This window comes from Rhinichthys klamathensis, unplaced genomic scaffold, assembly GCF_029890125.1.
Source record: "Rhinichthys klamathensis goyatoka isolate OS25496 unplaced genomic scaffold, OSU_Roscu_1.1 h1tg000040l_1, whole genome shotgun sequence".
Lineage (NCBI taxonomy): Eukaryota > Metazoa > Chordata > Actinopteri > Cypriniformes > Leuciscidae > Rhinichthys > Rhinichthys klamathensis.
In genome coordinates this window covers 5,469,389-5,491,527 of record NW_026606587.1, presented here as the reverse complement: position 1 = coordinate 5,491,527, position 22,139 = coordinate 5,469,389, and the positions used below count along the sequence as shown (strand labels likewise).

At 37.9% G+C, this 22,139-nt stretch overlaps 1 protein-coding gene across 5 annotated transcripts in view; it reads left to right on the top strand.

Moving 5' to 3' along the window:
- LOC130081955 (glycerol-3-phosphate acyltransferase 4-like) overlaps window positions 1-22,139 on the top strand; it is a 51,649-nt gene that overhangs the window by 21,971 nt on the left and 7,539 nt on the right. For all 5 annotated transcript variants that reach the window (XM_056246688.1, XM_056246689.1, XM_056246687.1 and 2 more), the window contains exons 5-11: window positions 302-376; window positions 525-614; window positions 11,573-11,666; window positions 11,741-11,856; window positions 15,698-15,753; window positions 16,525-16,610; window positions 20,833-20,961. In XM_056246688.1, coding sequence (XP_056102663.1) covers window positions 302-376; window positions 525-614; window positions 11,573-11,666; window positions 11,741-11,856; window positions 15,698-15,753; window positions 16,525-16,610; window positions 20,833-20,961 — 646 coding nt within the window. The remainder of the gene's footprint in view (window positions 1-301; window positions 377-524; window positions 615-11,572; window positions 11,667-11,740; window positions 11,857-15,697; window positions 15,754-16,524; window positions 16,611-20,832; window positions 20,962-22,139) is intronic.

Below are 22,139 nucleotides of genomic sequence, written 5' to 3'. Positions count from 1 at the left end.
ACACGGTATACTGTCCTTGTCCAGAAAGGAAATAAAGACATCATCAAAGTAGTCCATGTGACATTAGTGGGTTAGTTAGAATGTTTTGAAGCATCGAAAATACATTTTGGTCCAAAAAGAACAAAAACAATGACTTTATTCAGCATTGTATTCTCTTCCAGTTGTATTTTTACAACCGGAAGAGAATATTTATCGTTATCGTGAAATAAAATGACTCATATTGTGATATAAGATTTTAGTTACATTTTGTAATGATTGTTCCAATGTTTGAGTTGAAATGTCTTGTTTTTTGGTTTATCAGGCTAACATTAGCAATCACAGGAATAAGCCTATTGGTTGTCTTCACCACCATTATTGGTCTTCTGCCCAATGGAAGGTGAGAAACTTATAAAAAAAGCCTTTTATACTAGTGCTGAACCAATCTGTGAGACCAATAAATTGTCAGATATTTGGAAGTTAGTTATAAGTTTGTTCAGGAGTGTGATTTAATATGGATGCTAATGCGTCCCTGTGTGTGTTTGCAGGTTGAAAAATTTTCTCAGTGAAACAGTGCACCTGATGTGTTACCGTATCTGTGTGAGAGCGCTGACTGCTATCATCACATACCATCACAGGTAAAACGCCACAGATCATACGCATGCTTTCTGGAAATCTCCAACCATCAGGAGCATTATGGGTCAATGTACAATCTGACAGTCGCATGTTTGCAATCACACACAATCATGTACAATCAAACAAACACTCACAAACATGCACAATAACACACCCACAATCACTCTCGCAATCAGACACTATCTATAGTCATACACAGTATATACACTCACCTAAAGGATTATTAGGAACACCTGTTAGGAACATGGTTGTTTATGCCAGACGGGCCGGTCTTAGTATTTCACAATCTGCTCAGTTACTGGGATTTTCACGCACAACCATTTCTAGGGTTTACAAACAATGGTGTAAAAAGGGAAAAACATCCAGTATGCGGCAGTCCTGTGGGCGAAAATGCCTTGTTGATGCTAGAGGTCAGAGGAGAATGGGCCGACTGATTCAAGCTGATAGAAGGGCAACAGTGACTGAAATAACCACTCGTTACAACCGAGGTATGCAGCAAAGCATTTGTGAAGCCACAACACGCACAACCTTGAGGCGGATGGGCTACAACAGCAGAAGACTCCACCGGGTACCTCTCATCTCCACTACAAATAGGAAAAAGAGGCTACAATTTGCAAGAGCTCACCAAAATTGGACTGTAGAAGACTGGAAAAATGTTGCCTGGTCGGATGAGTCTCGATTTCTGTTGAGACATTCAGATGGTAGAGTCAGAATTAGGCGTAAACAGAATGAGAACATGGATCCATCATGCCTTGTTACCACTGTGCAGGCTGGTGGTGGTGGCGGTGATGTAATTGTGTGGGGGATGTTTTCTTGGCTCACTTTAGGCCCCTTAGTGCCAATTGGGCATCGTTTAAATGCCACGGCCTACCTGAGCATTGTTTCTGACCATGTCCATCCCTTTATGGCCACCAAAAAACCTTGTAAAAAACCTCCTGAGAAAACCAGGTTGCTGCTGGAAGAGGTGTTAGTGAGGCCAGCAGGGGGCGCTCACCCTGTGGTCTGTGTGGGTCCTAAGGCCCCAGTATAGTGACGGGGTCACTATACTGTTAAAGAGCACCGTCCTTCGGATGAGACGTTAAACCGAGGCCCTGACTCTCTGTGGTCATTAAAAATCCCAGGATGACTTTCGAAAGAGTAGGGGTGTAACCCCGGCATCCTGGCCAAATTTGCCCAGTGGCCTCTGTCCATCATGGCCTCCTAATAATCCCCATATATATATATACACTGATTGGCTTCATCACTCTGTCTCCTCTCCACCAGTAAGCTGGTGTGTGGTGAGCGTTCTGGCGCACTATGGCTGCCGTCGCATCATCCAGGTGGATGCTGCACATTGGTGGTGGTTGAGGAGATTCCCCCTTCCATGTGAAGCGCTTTGAGTGCCTAGAAAAGCGCTATATAAATGTAATGAATTATTATTCATGTACCCATCCTCTGATGGCTACTTCCAGCAGGATAATGCACCATGTCACAAAGCTCGAATCATTTCAAATTGGTTTCTTGAACATGACAATGAGTTCACTGTACTAAAATGGCCGCCACAGTCACCAGATCTCAACCCAATAGAGCATCTTTGGGATGTGGTGGAACGGGAGCTGGATGTGCATCCCACAAATCTCCATCAACTGCAAGATGCTATCCTATCAATATGGGCCAACATTTCTAAAGAATGCTTTCAGCACCTTGTTGAATCAATGCCACCTAGAATTAAGGCAGTTCTGAAGGCGAAAGGGGGTCAAACACAGTATTAGTATGGTCTTCCTAATAATCCTTTAGGTGAGTGTATATATATATTAGGGCTGTCAATCGATAAAAATTTTTAATCTAATTAATTACATACTCTGTAATTAATTAATCTAAATTAATCGCATACACAATCTTACAATGTTTACATGGTACAATTTCTGGTAAGCTACGTTTTTATTATTATTGCTTGACACGAATTTCACGATTTCAATTTAATTTAATTCTTGTGATTTGATGCAATATTGACTCATTTGGATAAATATTAGGTACACAAGATAGGCATTCATTTTTCTCAAGAAAAAAAAAATCTCACCCAATGCTGTAAAAATACAGAGAGCCATATCAGCTGTTAGTATTTAAGGTTAAAAATAGCTCAAATTAAATATAATGCGTGTTTATTACAAAGAACAACTTTGATATAAGTAAAAATATAATAGATATGTAATATAGTAGTAGGCTACATAAATTTAGAAAAACACTCTCTATAGCTCTTTTTTTATAGCCAACTATAACGTGCTATCATATGGTCATGAAATGTCTTTCCTGAGGTAACTTAGGTTAAATGTTATGTGACATAATTGTTCTCCAGCTGTTTTATTGACCTCTTTTCGCGGTTGAAAAACACTGATTGATCGAGGAATATACATTTCGGTAAGTTTTATGCTGCCCTACTGTATCTTTCAACATTGTTCATTAGTGTTTATTTACTATTAGCTAGAGATGATCGGTTCACGTGCCGCTATAGGGATCTGTCATGTCACATTTACAAGCGCCAACGGTATTTATTGTTTGATTTTCGTAATAAAATTGACAAAATCTGAGAGCTGAGATTTTTTAAATATCATAATAACGTCTGTCTTGTCTGTTTCCGTGTCCTCTCTTTGGAGCGCGATTTTTTTCGTGCGTGAGAAAATGGTTGTGTGACGTGAGAGCGTGTGAAAAGTTACAACACACACACACACACACACACAAGCGCGCTTTCTCTCAGACACCCTCACCGACTCACGCACACACTCCTGGATGCTTTGCATTGATGTGGTACTTTAGAGTTGACGAACTCTGTTTGTTATAAGTAAATGTTCCAAACAATGATCCAAGCAGCGCGTTCTTGTCTCCCTCCTTCTTTTTACACGAATGGAACGGCTCCGCAAAGGTCAAAACGGAATGGATTAATCTGCGTTATTTTTTTTTACGCGTTATTTCTTCTCAGATTAATTAATCGAAATTAACGCGTTATTTTGACAGCCCTAATATATATACATATAGTTATAACTATAGCTTTTCCACCATCGAGCCAAACCGTTTGCTTGCTAAACCGTTCGCTTGCTTAACCGCTCCATCCCGTGCCAACCCAGCCTAGCCGGTGCGGATATGTTTTCATTTTTCAGTGGGGCTGATAACAGCGCTCTTTTGGAGTGTACTGTAATACAAATGCGTCAGTCACTGCCTTGGTAATGCAAAAGTTTACAGACGTATGATTTGTAAATAGCAACTGCGTTATGGAGGATGATCAGATATTTCACAATCTCACAAAAATCACATGCACACAAATACTCTCGCAATCAGACTAACTATCAATCCGCCTATAAGACACACACACACACACACACACACACACACACACACACACACACACACACACACACACACACACACACACACACACACACACACACACACACACACACACACACAGAAACAATTAACCCTTTCAGAACTTCTTTCTCAACTACACACAAATACACACTCTCACCATTGCATTGCATCTGTCAATCACACACACATGCTCACAATCAGACACCCATAATCAAACACTCTCATACATCACACTCATACTATCACAATCACATAATTAGACGCTCACAAACTCTCAGAGGGGCGCAATAAGGGGCTGTTTACACAACACCGTTTTCAACTAAAAGCATACAACTTTTTATCCGTTTTGGGTGCTTGAAAATGCAAACTTTTGAAAATGGGTTTCAAAGTGCAAGTTTTTGAAAACGGTCTTAATGTAAATAACAAAATCGCAAATCTCTGAAGACGATGATGTCATGCGTATTATGTTTTTTTTTGCGTTTTTGCGGATACGTGTGAATGGGGATCGTTTTGACAACGCTTGTATGCGGAAAACTCAGGAAAAACTGCTCCGTTTTAAGCATATCGTTGTCGTGTAAACATACCCTGAAACACACAGAAAATACACGCTCCCAATCTCACAAATACTCAAAATCACATGCTCACAATTATTGTTGCAGTCAGACACTATCAATCAGCCTATAAGACACACACACACGCAGACACAATTAACCCTTTCAGAAATTCTTTCTCAAATACACACACATACACACATTCACCATAGCATAACGTCCTTGCACATACTTGCATAATCACACACACACACACACACACACACACACACACACACACACACACACACACACACACACACACTCTCAAAAGCACATGCTCATTATCACGCTCACAATCAGATATTCACAATCAAACACTCAATAAATTGCACGCACACACTCACAATCAGAGGCTCACCATCTCACACACACACACACACACACACACACACACACACACACACACACACACACACACACACTTACTTACAATCACATAACAATCATTCTCACTATCAGACATTAACAATCAAACAAATACACCTATATTCACAATCACACAAACACTCACGACCACACAGGTGCACACTCGAAATCTGACGCTCACAATCACAAACACTCACACACAGTCACAATCAAACACTTAAAATCATTTCCACAGTCAGACACATGCATCCCACTTATACTCTCTCAACCAGGCACTCACAATCACACAAACACATATATGCTCACAATCATTCACTCTAACAATCACTCAATCACACACATGCTTACAATGCTACAACACCCTCACAATCATGCACTCAAATGACACTCCCAATCGCACACCCAGTCATGCATTCTAAATAACACGCTCACAGTTCTCTCTGAAGTTCTTCAAACCTGTCTGACTATCCTCCTTGGGACACAAAAGGAAACATTTTGGTGGATGTTCTATTCACTCTTTTCCATGCAATTACAGTTAATGAGAACTGGTTCTTGAGAATGTTAACTCCTCTAGCATGTTCTGTATAGATGGTTCAGATTTTAATGTTATCTGACACACAAACAAACGTGGGGTCAGAGTTCATGACACAGGAATGTAACAGTGAGTTAACAGGGTCTTTGTGTCTTAGAGGTCAGGTAAACTTGATTCATCTGATTTTGAATTTCTCCAGTGCTCTCTTTGTCATTATCTCAGCCTGTCATTCCTGCGTCTCCTATACGAGATCACGTGTGGTATTTTCTTTTTTTTTTTTTTTTCACTCTTATTTTTATTGTTTTAGGCAGGTCAAAGACAAAGCATAGTGATCTCAATTTTGAGTATGGTTACATAATGCAAAAATAAAATAAAAATGAACAAATAAACATAAGACAGCAACCAGATGTCATGATAAATAAAAAAAAAATTATATATATATATATAATAAAGAAAAAACTTCAGATTACACAGTTTCTAATGCAAATCTATATGCTATCCATTTGCTCCATTTTTCTTTAAATTCAGCTTCTTTCAGTCTTAGAATAAAGGTCATTCTTTCCATGGTGAATATTTCCTGCACAATGTCCATCCACTGAGTATGGCTGGGTGGCTCAGGTTTGAGCCAACTTCTTGTTATCGCTTTCCTCCCTGCCGACAATAATATCTTAACCAGATATCGATCATCTTTCTTTACATTGGACAAAAGACCCAGATACATTGTTGTAAAAGTTAATGGTACAGAGTACTCCAGTACTTTGCAGAAAATAAGGTGGACAGAAGTCCAGAAAGGTTTTATCTCAAGACAGTCCCAGAAAACATGTGTGTGGGTAGCATCCACAGAGCCACATTGCCTCCAACATACTTGTTGGGTGGACAGTTGTTTACCTTTAATAGATGGCGTGATAAAGAATCGAATGAAATTTTTCCAATTGAATTCTCTCCATTTTTGTGAATTTGTAGATGTCTGTGACAACTCACAGATTTTATACCATTCTTCATTTGAGATCGTGACAGCTGCTTCTCTTTCCCACTTTTCTTTGACATACAGGGTTGTGTTTTTTTGACAGGACATTAAGCTAGTGTATAGCATTGAAGTAATTTTGTGTGTTTTCTGTTGGTATGCACCACACAGAGTCTCTAAAACTGCATTAGGTTCGTTTCTGTCCTTAATTTCTTTATTATAGTATTCTCTTAGTTGCAGGTATCGGAAGAAGTCTCGATTATCTAGACTAAATTTGTCTTTCAGATATTGAAAACTTCTTATTTCCCCATTATTAATTAAATTACAAAAAGCTGTAACCCCTCTATTGGTCCAAAATTTGAAATTTGAGTCATGCATTCCTGGTTTAAAGTCTTTGTCATGAGCTACCCATCTTAATATTTTTCTTTCTTTATTCAATTTTAATTGTCTTGCTACACTATACCAAATTTCCATTGTGAGTTGTGCAATTGGGCCAAGTATTTCTATTACATCAGTTGGGATATGGTCCTCTCCCACGAGTGTCTGAACATTGTACCCAGGGATGCATGTCTCAATCTCTTTCCATTTGGCACAGTAACTAGGGTCACACCAGCAACACAGGTAACGCAATTGAGCTGCATAGAAATACATTTTTAAATTTGGAAGGGCCATGCCCCCCTTATCCTTCTGCAGCAGTAATGTTGAATACCTAACTCTGGGCCTCTTCCCATCCCATATAAACTTCGATAACAGCTTATCCCACTCTGTGAATTGTTTTGACGGAATATTTACCGGGAGGGATTGAAATAAGTAAAGTAGCCTAGGGAGGATGTTCATTTTTACCACTTTTATTCTATCACTTAAGCCGAGTGGATAAGTAGACCATCTCTGGATGTCTGTTCTAATACTTTCGTTTATTGGGTTGTAATTAAAATTATATAGTAGTGAAGAATCTTTGGATAGAAATACTCCGAGGTATTTAATTTTGTTGGTGCTCCATTTTATATCATATGTGCGTGCAGTTTCATTTGAGGGTGAATGATTAAACAATAGTATTTGGGTTTTGGAAATGTTCAACTTGTATCCAGCATATTCATTATACTTTCCCAAAAGATCCATCAGTATGGGAAGTGATATGTTAATATCTTCTAGAAATAACAATATATCGTCCGCAAATAATCCGATCCTTTGTTCTCTTTCGTTGATCATAATCCCCTTTAAATCCTCTTTCTCCCGAATCGCTTGAGCGAGTGGCTCAATGTATAAAGCAAAAAGGGTGGGGCTTAATCCGCAGCCCTGCCTACATCCTCTACTAAGTTCAAACCGGTCTGTCAGAGATCCATTCACTTTTATTCTTGCGGTTGGCTTATCATAAATTGCTCTAATACATTGAACAGAGTCATTAGTAAGGCCAAATTTCTCCAACGTTAGATATAGGAAATCCCAATTTACTCGATCGAAGGCCTTTTCTGCATCGAGGCTGATCAAGGCCGCTTTAAGCTTTTTGCTGGAGATATTGTGAATCACATGTAGACTTCTTCTGATATTATCTTGCGTTTGCCTACCAATTATAAAGCCAGTCTGATCCTCATCAATTATATCAGAAATAAAGGTTTCAAATCGTCTAGAAATTATGGATGTATATAGCTTATAGTCCACATTTAAAATTGATATTGGTCTATAATTGGCACAATTATCTCTATCTTTATTTTCTTTGGGGATCAGCGTAATAATTGCTTCCTTCCATGATGGAGGGGTCTTGCCTTCTTTATGGATATAGTTTAAAGCTCTAAGAAGAAGCGGCTTCAATTCTACCTTAAAAGTCCTATACCACTCGGCGGGGAAACCATCACTACCTGGGGCTTTATTTGCCTTTAGTCTATTTATTGCTTTATCCAGTTCTTTTGATGTGATTTTTGCTAATATTCTTTTATTTTGTATTTCTCCTATACAGGGAAGGTCTAATTTGTCTAGGAATGCTCTAATCGACTCTTTGTTAGAAGCGCCCTCTAGTGAATATAATTTGCTGTAGTACTGATAAAAAGTGTTTTCTATTTCTTTTGGCTCAGTTCGAAGCTTTTGCGAGATAGGGTCTTTAATTTTCAAAATTGTTGAGTCCGCTTGTTGTTTGCGTAGTTTTCTAGCGAGAAACTTTGTTGATTTTGGGCCTAGTTCATAATATGCTTGTTTTGTAAATCTAGCTTTTTTCTCTACTTCATCATCTAAATAATTTTCAAGTTGCATTTTCAATTTTTGAATTTCTTTTTGAGTGTCTTGATCTTTTTTCAAAATGAATTTTTCCTCTTTATCTTTTAAATCTTTAATTAATCTTTTATATGCTTCAATCCTAGTTTTCTTAATGTTTGTTACCTTGGCTATTAGTTTTCCTCGTAAGACAGCTTTTAGCGAGTCCCATATTATTGATGGATCCACCTCCCCATTGTCATTTTCTTCTATAAATGTTTTGATGTCCTGTTTGACAGATCCAACTACTGATTGGTTGTTAAGGAGGCCCACATTTAATCGCCATACAGTATTTTTGGGGTTATTCTCCAAGTTAAGAGTTAAATATATTGCGCTGTGGTCTGAAACATCAGTGACTCCGATCTTGCATTCGGTTACCCTGTAGAAATCTTCCTGTCTCATTATAAAATAGTCTATTCTTGAATGAACCAAGTGAGGCACTGAGTAATGTGTATAGTCCCTCATAGTTGGGTGGAGCTTCCTCCACACATCCACCATGCCAGTTTCCTCCAACAAAATATTTAGTAATTTTGTAAGATTTCTTTTACTCCTATTTTTACTTGTGGTATCTAGTTTCAAATTTAAGACTGAATTCCAATCCCCTCCACATACACAGATCCCTTCCGCTTCTGCTGTGAGTGTATCAAAGAATTCTTTATAAAATGTTGTTTCGCATTCCGGTGGTGCATAGATGTTAACCAATGTCATAAGATTATTATTGATTTTACCCTTTACTAGAATATATCGACCCTCCTTATCCTTTATTTCTTTAAAAATATCAAGCTTTATTTTTTTGGTTACAAGTATTGCAACTCCCCTCCTATGACTTTGTGAATATGAGCTATAAAATATATTGTAACCAAATTTAATAAGTTTTTCATGCTCCGAAGCTCCTAAATGTGTTTCCTGTAGCAAGATGATGTGCATATCGTCTTTCCTTATCTTATTCATCACCCTTGCCCGCTTTACTGGGTTACCTAATCCATTGACATTCAATGACATTAATTTAAGCTTCTGACTGTGCATCATAAATGCGAGGTGGTTCAGATTGGTTGCTTGTCTTATAACCATGAACTTTGAACATGAACTTTGTAAATAAAAATAAAAACAAAACTGAACTTAAAGCAACAGAACAAATAACGTTAAACTGAAAAAAGGCTTCCAAGGCAGGGTATTTGCAATTCCCCCATTTCGCCAAAATAAGGTAAGGGGGAAAGCCTCCCTCTAAGAGAGGACCCCCTCCCAGAACCAGCGTATAAAACAACAAGAGCTTTTCCACTAATTCTACCTTAGGCGTTTTAGCTCGTTCAAATCAGACTATTTGAATCATAAAAAAGAGTGACAATATTAGTGTTTACATCATTGACAGTCTGTGACAAAAAGCAACTGAACACACAGCTCTTTGGAACATAGCTAGTACCTATTTCCCTCAGGTCTCCACGTCTTTGTCTTCTCGGATCAAGTAGTGAACTTCCGTTGGAATTCCTGTAGCCGTTCCCGTGCTCTCTTGGCTGTCTCCTTCTCTCCGCGCCGGGGCATGCGTTGCCATGGCGATGTTTGGTCCAGTCTTCGGGTCGCTGGTGTGCCAGTTCCGCTGGTATTATCCACACCGAGGTGGCCCTCAACTAGAAGACCTCGGCGATGCAGATCTCTTTCGGCTTCCTCAGCGCTGTTGTAGGTCTGTTGGCCACTCTCCCAATGGATACGCAATCGGGTGTATGGCGTCTGGAAGCGTATGCCGTTCTCTTTCAAAACAAGCTTAATCTTTTTGTAAGCTTTGCGTTGCTGGATCACGTCTGTTGTGTAGTCGTGGTCAAAAGAGAGAAATTTATCCCCAAGCTGAATCTTCTTTTTCCAGGCGTTTCTGAGAACCGCTTCTTTGACTCTATACTGAAGAAAGTTAACAACTATTGATCTCGGGGGGGTGTCGGGGGTCGGTTTCGGGCCAAGTGAGCGGTGTGCGCGTTGTATTTGGGCATCAGTCCCTTCTTCAATAAGTTTTTCGCTCACCAACAGCTTCTCCACAAATTGAATCACAGAGGGACCTTCCATTTCCTCGCGTACCCCGTATATTCTGAGGTTGTTTCGCCTCCCCCTTGACTCCAAATCGTCAACTTTTCCCCGCAATGCCCTTTGCTCTTTTAGTGACTCTTGGAGCACTTCATTTGCCACTGCCGACCAACTTTCCAATTCCTCAATTCGCGCCGCCGCCTCCTCGAGTTTATTGTCATGTTCTTGTAAGGATAGCGTCGTAGAAGCTAACTGTTGGTTAATCTGTTGTCTGAATTCTGACAGTTCCTCTTTCACTTCTCTCTTTACTTCTTCTTTAAACGATGTTAGATCGGCATTTAGCTGAGTTCGAAGGTTGCTTATTTGATCGCTTATATCTTTCAAACTTGGTTGAGAAGTCGAGACACTGCTGTGTGCGTTTATGCTAGCATTGTTAGCATCTGGTGTATTCGGTTCACCTCCTTTGCGTCCCTCTTGTTCCGCTTTTCCAGTCATCTTTTGGTTTCTTGTTTTAGTACCCCCGCTCATATTCCGAGTCTTTTACCTAAACTTAGATAATATTAGCTGAATTCAAGGGGTTTTAATCGTCTGACTTTACGGAGCTATCGTTTCACACGTCCACCTCGTTCCGTCGCATACCGGAAGCCCCCGTGTGGTATTTTCAGGTCACTGACCTCCTGTGCATTCTCTTTCTCTCTCTGATAAGAATAAAGAGTGTTCTTTCTCTCAGGACCTCTCCCTTGACCAGTCAAACTGGTTCCTTTAATATGAAGATGCTACTAAACTATTGGTTGCCAACACAAACTCTTAACCTGTTTACCTTACCACCAACAGTGCTCTCCATGTTTCTCCTGTAACTATTTACACTCTCTGCCCACAATCTCCTATCTTTGTCTTTCTCTGGAACAGTGAAAATAAACCCAAGAATGGAGGCATCTGTGTTGCCAACCACACTTCACCCATCGATGTGATTATACTGGCCAGTGATGGATGCTATGCAATGGTGAGTGTGTGTATTCATGTGTATTTGAGAATAAACGTCAGAAGTTAAATAAATTGTGTCTGTGTGTGTTAAAGGTGGGTCAGATCCATGGGGGGCTGATGGGGCTCATTCAGAGGTCTATGGTGAAAGCTTGTCCACACATTTGGTTTGAGCGCTTAGAAGTCAAAGATCGCCATCTAGTGGCTAAAAGGTAACTCAGCATCAACACTTGTCTCATTTCTTTGGATTTTGAACAAAAGTGTTGTGGCCAGTTGCATAAACTGCTCAGACAAGCCTTGTTTTCTCTTCAAGGCCGGTCATAACTTTTTAAAGTCAGTTACATAAAAAGGTAGATTGGCATCATTTGAATTGGAAAAGTAAGACTGGTTTAACCCCTTGGTTAAAAGGGTCATGAATTGAGATATCAAATTTACTTTAATCTTTTGACATATCTTTTGAAAAATGGTCATTGTACTATACAAATATCCTGTAAGTTTCAGTACTCAAAACTTCCTTGTTTTAATGTGCCAAGTTATCTTGTAATCCTAACATTAAGAAAGCTTGGATTTATTTTCAATGAAGTTCCAGTCAGATTGCGTCAGTAAGACACTGTTCGTTTATTCACCTCATTTTACTGCAGATTCCATTTTAAACAAAACACAGTTAGACGCAGGCAAAAGATGATGCAACGCCAACTACATTGGATATGACCGTAATGTCGCAATACTCAAGTGTGAGTAACAGTGTTTTCACCATGTGTCACTATTGCTTTGTCTGATACAGATCGTTTGATGTATCGAGTATTTATACTGTAGCGCCGCAGTCAAACTGAACAGTTGTGATAGTTGTGATTCGCTGTTCTGACACGGAAGAAAGTACGTTAGAGAACGCTTTTGTTATTGTTCTGATCTAAGCCATTCACTGTAATTCTGAATAAAAGTTTCGCTGAGCAACATTTTTTTTGTCATCAGTAAGACATTACAACACTGTTCATTTTGTTTAAAACACAACACTTCAAATGACAATATAAGTTTTTCACTTTATCGAGAAGGATGAACTATGAATAGCCTTTAAGAACGACAATGTGACAAACAACGGTACATTCATTCATAATTCTATTTACCCGAAGTCATCCATTTAACTCCAAATACTTATGTTTCAAGTTTCAAGTTTGTATTTATTTATATAGCACATTTAAAAACAGCAAACAGGGCTGACCAAAGTGCTGAACAATACACAAGATAAAGAGCAAGGACAAACCACACATTCAAGACAAAAGGTCACAATGAGTTAAAAGCTAAAGAAAAAAAAAAAAGGTTTTAAGAGAAGATTTAAAAACAGTTAAAGATTGAGCAGCTCTGATGTAAACCGGAAGGCTGTTCCACAGCCTAGGGCCTGCAACAGCAAAGGCTCTGTCCCCTCTATTCTTTAACCGAGATCTGGGGACAGACAGAAGTCTCTGATCACCAGACCTCAGGTTTCGTGTGGGGTTGTGTGGGCAGAGTAGCTCAGACAGATAGCTTGGTGCCAGGTTATTTATGGATTTAAAAACAAATAAAAGAATTTTAAACTCAATTCTAAAATGCACAGGTAGCCAAGGCAGAGATTTTAAGATAGGTGAAACATGATCAAATTTGCGTTTTCTTTTGAGGAACTTTGCAGCAGCGTTCTGTGCTAATTGGAGACGAGCAATAGAGTGTTTGGGTATGCCAAAGTAGAGAGAGTTGCAATAGTCCAACCGCGATGTAATGAGCGCATGGATAGCAATCTCTAGTGTTTTCTCAGAAATGGAAGATTTAATTTTAGAGAGAAGTAGTAACTGAAAAAAAACAAGCACAAATCACCGCATCGATGTGTTTTTCAAATTTCAGGTTTTGATCCCAGAGAACACCTAGGTTCTTAATGCAAGATGACTTTGGATCAAGATAGTCCAGATCAATGTTGCTGCTATTATAGTTGTCATGGGGGCCAAAGACTATGACCTCGGTCTTGGATTCATTCAAAAATAAGAAATTTTGAGAAAACCACATTTTTGCTTCTTCTGGGCATGCAAAAAGAGATTTTAGAGCAGTATCTTTGTTGCGTTTCAAAGGAAAATAAATTTGTGTATAATCTGCATAGCAGTGAAATGATACACCATGCTTTCTGAAAATGGAGCCCATAGGAAGTAAATATATGGAAAAAAGAATGGGTGCGAGAATAGACCCCTGCGCCACTCCACAGGAGAGTTGAGCTGGCGAGGAAGAAAAATTACCCAGTTTAACAGAGAAACTTCTATTTGTTAGATAAGATCTAAACCAGCTGAGGACAGTTCCCTGGATGCCCACAGAGTATTCTAGTCGAGATAATAGAGTTTTATGATCAACTGTATCAAAGGCCGAGGTTAAGTCTAACAGTATTAGGATCACAGAGTCACCAGCATCGGTCGCTAACAGTATATCATTAGAAACCCTTAGAAGAGCAGACTCCGTGCTGTGCAGAGGCTTAAAACCAGACTGGAAAGTTTCAAGAATTTGATTTGCGCTAAGATGAGATTGGAGTTGATTGAGAACCGTTTTCTCCAGTGCTTTTGTAATAAAAGGAAGGGTTGAAATAGGTAGAAAATTATTAAAATCCCTAACATCGAGTGAAGGTTTCTTGAGCAGAGGTGTAACAGTAGCTTGTTTTAGTGTATCAGGGATAGTCCCTGTGCTCAAGAATTTATTCATAAGAGACACCATACATGTTCCAACCGAATCAAAAGTTTGTTTCAAGATACGGGGAGAAAGAACATCAAGAGAGCAGAGAAATTATGCTTTATTTGCCACAAGCAAGACTTATAAAGCATATGTAATAATATGCATAAATGTTTCACATGGTTGGCAGATGTTTCAACTATGTGACAATATATTTGTCAAAATCTGAAGTTTTCAAAACAATTCCACACATGTAATGACAGGGACGTTTAAAATATTTTAATATGCAAAACTGTTTACCTCTCATAGCAGTGGTGTTTACTTCCAAGTCTTGAATGCGGCACGCCTATCACAACTGAGTGTTCGAAAGAGAGGGTCCAAACAGGATAGAAAAAAAAAGTATTACTACTAAATTACCGTAGGATGTTTTTTGATGACCCCTTTAAATGACCCAGAGCCTAAAAATTACACTACTTTTTTTTCTTTCAAATATCGTATATCAGTCTATTATGATAAAATATTATCTTTAAATGTATGCTTTTTTTTTTCTTTACATATGTTTTGGTGATTTATTTTATTTGCTAGATTATATTTCTAGATTCTTGAATTGTACTATTTTAATTGAAAATAATCCTTTTTTTAGATTGTTTCACAAAAAATGCCTCATTCCAGTCCAATTCTAGTGAAAACATTAATTTACATTTTAAAAAATTACATTAATCTGCATTTTATGAATACTGCTGCTCGAGGAGAGGGGCCTAAAGTTTCTCTTTGGATATTTTATATAAAGCAAATAAACTGGAATATGGGAACAAAACTCCAATTTGAAACTTAATTTCGCTTTTTATGCATTTATAGATATATTTAGACATTTTAAAATAAATCTTTTGTAAAAAAATTAAAAAAAAAATTACTTTTATTATGTATTTTTTATGTGTGAGTGTTGTACATCTGTGTGTTTGTGGGTGTGTTCTGCATTGGGGATGTTCTATAGTCTCATCCCTTTATTTGAGCGTGTTTGTGGTGGGGTTATGGGGTCAAATTGACCCATGATGGAAGGATATGTTACTATTTTCATTACAACCACAAAAACTCCTAGAATCCAGTCAATTGTTTTTGTGTATTCCCATTTCAAATTTGAAAGTTGAAAGCAAACTCTTAGACCACTCAGACAAACACCTGATTCTTAAAAATTGTCAAAATGACCCAAAGAGAGGAGTAGGGTTAATATAGTGGTTAAGTTTATGCAACTGGTCCCTGGATGATTCTTCTAAAAAATGCAAATTAACATTAGTAGTTCATGTATCACACTGAAACTGGTTCTTTTATAACACTCAATTATCGTTGTTGTCATTAATCAAATGCGTTTTATTTCAGGTTGAGTGATCATGTAAAAGACAAAAGCAAACTGCCTATCCTCATATTCCCTGAAGGTAAGCTGAACTCATTCTCAGAAAGGATTATTGATGTGAAAGGGAAACTAGGGGATACTACCCATTTTTTTTCTACATACACTACCATTCAAAACTTTTAGGGTTGGTAAGATCTTATGCTTAAGATGTACCTTATTCTGCATTTTTTTTAATCAAAAATACTGTAAGATATTATAGTTATTATATAACATATATTATAGCAATTCAAAATAACTTTTTTTGTTTGAATATATATATATATATATATATATATAATGTTTTTTTTTAAATATACATATTTGTTTAACTTTACTAACCCCAAACTTTTGAATGGTAGTGTATATTATGTTAAATTCAAAGGTGTCATAACTTCACAGCAGGAAACATACTGGACATCCAAAACTCAAAATTATTGTTTGTTGAACATTTCTTACAAAGTGAACTGGGGCCAGTTGCATAAACATAGCCACTATGTTAAGACTGTGTCTTAAGAACTAGTTGGACCAACTAGAAATTAGTTAGGGCTAATCAGTCTTACTTTTCGGATTTCAAATTAGACCAATCTACCTTTTTGTGTAAGACGTTTATGCAACCGGCCTTGATCACTCTTGATTTTTTTTTTTCAGGCAGAGAAAGAATGTGATGGAAAAACATTACAATTGCCCCGTTACAGTTTCTCTTCTAATAAGTGTTTTACATATGTAAGCTTATTGTGACTGCCATCACAAGTGACCTGGTTGTTAATATGGTCTTCTGTTTGTTTCATGTGTTCATCATATAATTTGTGTCCAGGTACCTGCATTAATAACACATCAGTGATGATGTTCAAGAAAGGAAGCTTTGAAATTGGCTCGACTGTCTACCCCGTCGCCATAAAGGTCAGAAAATATCACTTCCCTAATGGAGATTTCGGGTTAGGGATGTGAACAGACCTTGATCCTTAAATATTAAACTTTGGTGGATGGCTCGTCCTGCGTTTGTGCAGGGTTTAACTGCATTGATAATATTTTGGCGGCCGTATAAACATGGTACATTTCAAAATTTCACTAGTTTATTCTTCCTTAAAGGGTTAGTTCACCCAAAAATGAAAATTCTGTCAGTAATTACTCACCCTCATGTTGTTCCAACCCCGTAAGACTTTCGTTCATCTTCGGAACACAAATTAAGATATTTTTGATTAAATCTGAGAGCTGGATCACTCCTCCATAGGCTTCTTAAGGGATCGAAACTGGCCGGCCCAAAAGTTATGAAAGACATTGTTAAAATAGTCCGAGTGACTACAGTGGCTCAATCTTAAGGTTATCAAGTGACGAGAATACTTTTTGTGCGCAAAAAAACAAACAAAAATAACGACTTTATTCAACTATTCATTTCCTTCTCTGTACGGCCGTGATATTTCACGTAGTGAAACAACGCAAAGCTTCTAGGTTGTGATCCAGCTCTCAGATATAATAAAAAATATCTTAATTTGTGTTACGAAGATGAACGAAAGTCTTTCGGGGTTGGAACAACATGAGGGTGAGTAATTACTGACAGAATTTTAATTTTTGGCTGAACTAACCCTTTAAAATAAACGTGTGAATAGTGTTGTCAAAGGTACCGACTTGGGTATTTTAAAATTGAAAAAATGCATTTTCCCGCCTAGCATTTTGAGCGCTGTTGAGCGGATTCTTAAACACTTCTGATTGGCCATTGTGTTCTGGCTCTCAACATATATGTCTGTGATTGGCTTCAATGATCAACGCTTCCAAAACATGTTGTAAATAGACATATTTGACGCTCTTCACCGAGCGCTTACACAGGTACACAGCACGGGAGCGTTTGAAAGCAGGTGTCTATCAGTGGATCCCTAATATATCCACTGATAGATGGATCCGCTGATAGACGCCTGCTTTCAAACACAGGATTGACAACCGTATTTATGTCTGATATTAAATCTGATATGTCAAATGATCTGTGCATTACGTCTCGTGTAAATGCAAAATAATTGATCTACCACTTTTTTATGTAATGTGTACTTTTTGTTCATTTTATTAATAACATTTCAAATCATTTACTCTTTTAAATCATTTTACATATACATTTACAGATTTTTTTATGTAAAATCGTTCTAAGCACTTCGTTTTATGATCTGTCCTGACAGTGTTTTTTTAATTTCATGAAAAAAATAGGATAAGTTAAAATTACAAACTGTTTCTTTGCATTTATTTTAGATTTATTGTCAGTACTGGGCTCTCAGTTCACATGGGTACTGTACACGCAGTTCAAAGTACCCACGTGAACTGAGAGTGTTGATGACCCTGTTCATCCGCCACCACTGAAAACCATTTTTGACCCAGGAAAAACCCTGTTGTGCTATGATCGTAAACGATACCTGAATTATACACACGGTTGTCTGAGACCACTAATAGGTAGATAGATGGATGCTTTAATCCTTTTCAGGAAATTAGATTTGTTACAATAGCAGCAACCCCGTTCAGTCCTCGCACACAGACAACATCAATCTATCTACTTAACTACATTCATAAAACAAAACTTTCACTAAAGAATTTCACTATACCCTGTAATATATGAACTAAAACATGCTATACCCTATAATTATAATACTAAAAACAAATACACTAACAAAATTAACTAAAGCATACAGCCCCTATTTTAATAATACTAAGACCATAGGTAAAACATATTACAAATAAATAAATAAATATAAATTAGACTCAGTTATTAGTTATTTTTCATGCTACATTAGTTAAATTAGTTAACAGTTTGACGTTTAACAAGTTGAACTGAAAAATTACCACACATTTTTGATAGCAGCAGTCAAGCGGCATGAATTCCACAAGTTTGTGTGAAACCTGATGATCGTGTATCAAAATAACCCAAAGAACATCGTGTGGAAATGTGACCTTTTGAATAAAGGAGTTCACATGATTCATGCCACTAATTTGCTTATCAAATCTGTGACCTAGAAATACAGCATAATCTTGTTTCTGCACAAAATCTTTAAAAGAAGATATATTCATTATTGTGGAATTTTAAGTCATGTTTTTTTATTTTACATTCTTTCTTTCACTGATCATTTACATAGGCAAATGTGCCCAGTGCCCATTCATGTGCCTTTTACACTTGAAGCATTTATTATTCCAAACTTAAAGATTTTTTTCAACTAGGAGTAATGTTCTGTCTAAAGAACTGAGCAGAATGAATGAATTTGTGTTTTTAATGCTGCTGCTGGTAGACTGTAAGATTTCACTCTCTTGTTTTGATCTGTGAAGCTACTTTCAAAGGTTCCTCCTCGTTTACATCCTCTCGTACTTTATGAGCTTTTATGGTAAGAAAAGTGATGAAGAGCAGATAATTAGGGATGTTGATGTCCTAATCAGTATTTGTTAATAATAACTTTACTGAAGCAAGATAACACTAACCCCAAAAGAGGGTCTGGATGGAGCAAGCTGTTAGTCTGGCTCTAAGACTTGTTTTCAGAGAAAAGATCTTGAATTATTTTTGTTTTGTATTAGCTTGCAGGAATATGTATTTAAAGCAAAAAATGTAACTATATTTTTAAAAAATTCACATTCAATATATTTTTTTTAATTTTATTTGTGTGTGTGTGTTTTGTTGGTGTTTTTTAAGCATAAATATCACTTAATTTCCCCATTCCCGTGGCCAGTTAGTAGAGCATGGCACTAGCAACAGCAAGGAGTTTGATTTGTATACAAATGTATAGAAAATATTGTATATAAAAATTATATTTATACTACGGGGCTGTTGAATGCTTGAATCGGATTGTTGACAAATGTTCTAAGGTGTGCAATTATTTTCAGGGAAACGCACGGCTTAAGTAGTTCCAGGCAGGTCTTGACCGCATTACATGTCCATATCACTTTGCCAAATGATTTCAGTTATTTTAAAGGTCCTTGTAGCCTAAAACTAGCCTGGTCCCACCAGACTCAGGGACATTTCATTTGTACAGAGAGTCTGGCCTCGCTCCATTGACAAGCGTTAACTTCCTTGTAGGCGGGTACTCTGTTGAAGTTTAAAACTATTGGATCTGCCCAGAGTCACTCTGGATCTGCCATAACCAATCGCTGACGTTTGGTCGTGACGTATGACGAAAACCACTCAAACTAGTGCACGGCATCAACGTCATCGTTCTCAGCCACTCCCTCTGTTCGCTGATTGGACCGGTAAAAAATTGACCGGAGAAAACCAAAGAATACACCACAATCCGAGACGTAGTACTGAAGGAAAATGAAAATTGAGCGGAAGTACGTAGGAGGGCGGAGCCAGACTAGCCTAAAACAGCAAAAGAACCAAAACCCACAACGACACAGACCAAGCAAATAAATATAGTAAACAATAAGATAAAAACATCACATTTCCCATGTTTTTTGCCACAAAATTTTATTATGTACGGAAACACATACAGTCTTTCTCCCGCACTCTCTCCACTCAAACGCACACACATACAGTATGGACACACACACACAGAAACGTGTTGCCAACGTTGCTCTGACGATTTTATCAATAAAATAGTTTAACAACTTAAAAGCTACATGACATTTCTCACTAACGAGGTAATAAAAATGCTGTTCTTGAAGCAGATATACTTACAGTTTCACTATTAGTAGAGACGCTGCTGCCGAACACTGTTGAGAGATGCACAGACTCAGGTAACTGTTTTAGTTTGCTATCAATGGCTTAAGCCTTTGTTACTAGCTCTAAAATTACGTTTTGGAATTAGCAACGGAGGCATGGGATGAGATGCGTAGGAAATTAGTCCTACACACAAGAACGTTTTTAGGACAACCTGACAAATGTCTTGAAATGCATCATTTGAACAATGTCTTGAGGTGTGGTAACCGTAGCATAAGCAGAATAATTGACTCCGATCAGTTGAATTATTAGAAAATAATGCACACCCGAGGTGTAATGGCCACACGTAATTCATCGAACATATATTTGTAACAAGCGAAAACAATTCACAACGAAAGGAAAACTTAATTCATCATCAATCATTATGAAATTATGTTTTTATCTTTCATCAGCATTGTGATGGGGATTACACTGTATTTTATTTGTGTCTTTGTGCTTTTGCAGTATGACCCTCGGTTTGGGGACGCCTTCTGGAACAGCAGTAAGTTTGGGATGGTGAATTATCTGCTCAGAATGATGAGTAGCTGGGCCATCGTCTGCAGTGTGTGGTACCTGCCTCCGATGAGCCGCCAGGTAAGGCCGGCATGCACGCAAACTCTTCATCTCTGTGAATGCAGTAAAATCTCTGTGGTATGAATGCCCCATTTTTGCATTGGTCCATTTAATACACAAATCAAGCACAAATGAGCCTGAGTGGAATTGGACAGCCTGTCTGAAGTTTTGTCCACCCACCTCAGATTGGAAAAAGGCATTTGTTTTTGCATGTGGGCATGCAAATAAACAAATAGACCATTGTTTTTAATGCATGTGTAGGCTCTCGGCTCTCCAAAAAAAAATGGAAATGGTCACCATAGGTAAATCATTGTGCTAATTTGTTCCGCCCCACCTTGAATGTTACAGAAGTTCTCTGGAAAATCACTGGAATAATGTTGAAGCCCTTCCTTGGTGTACTTATTGCTTGTTTTAAAGTGCTCCTATAATGCGTTTTCGAATATTACTTTTCATGCAGTGTGTAATAAATAGCTGTTTGGGAATGCAAAAGGTCTGCAAAGTTTTTAAGTCCGCCTGTAGTCATTAATTTTATCCCTTCCCTTAGTCTCATCTTTCATCACCAAAATTACATATTAAATTTTTTTTTTCCTTGAAAACACCTTGCCTCATTTAGTATACGCGGTTCTATGAATATACAAATTAGCCCCGCCTCCACTCACTCACGCCAGCTCAGAGATCCACTTGTTGACGATCACACGTTGACCTGATTAGTTACATGGTAGTATGTGACGTCAGAAACACCAGCGATTTCAAACCGCGTTTTTGAGACTGTCTTTGGTTCACTGCAGTTTTAAGGAGAAAATACTCGGCAATGGTGTTATGAATTTGCACATGGTTTGTCTTAAAGCATATTAAAAACACCACATAGACATATAAACAATATTAAAAGCTGTATTATCACCACAGGGGGACTTTAAAGATTAAAGTTCATGACAAATAAAGTTATTTTCCTTTAAAACAAAGAATCGATTTTGAACTGCTGAAACGAGTCATCAGCAATTCCAGTCTCGCTTCCTGTTACTTACAATGTAACAAATTTGCTCTTCATTGGCTGCCTGTGAACAACGTCTACTTTGACCTGCCCTCAAACACTGTAGTTGTAGCTGAGGCCTGGAAAAGTTTGGTTTGTATTGTCTAAATGTTGCGAATCCACTTTGCATGCATTTTAAAACGATGAGGACTCGCGCTGGAATTGATAC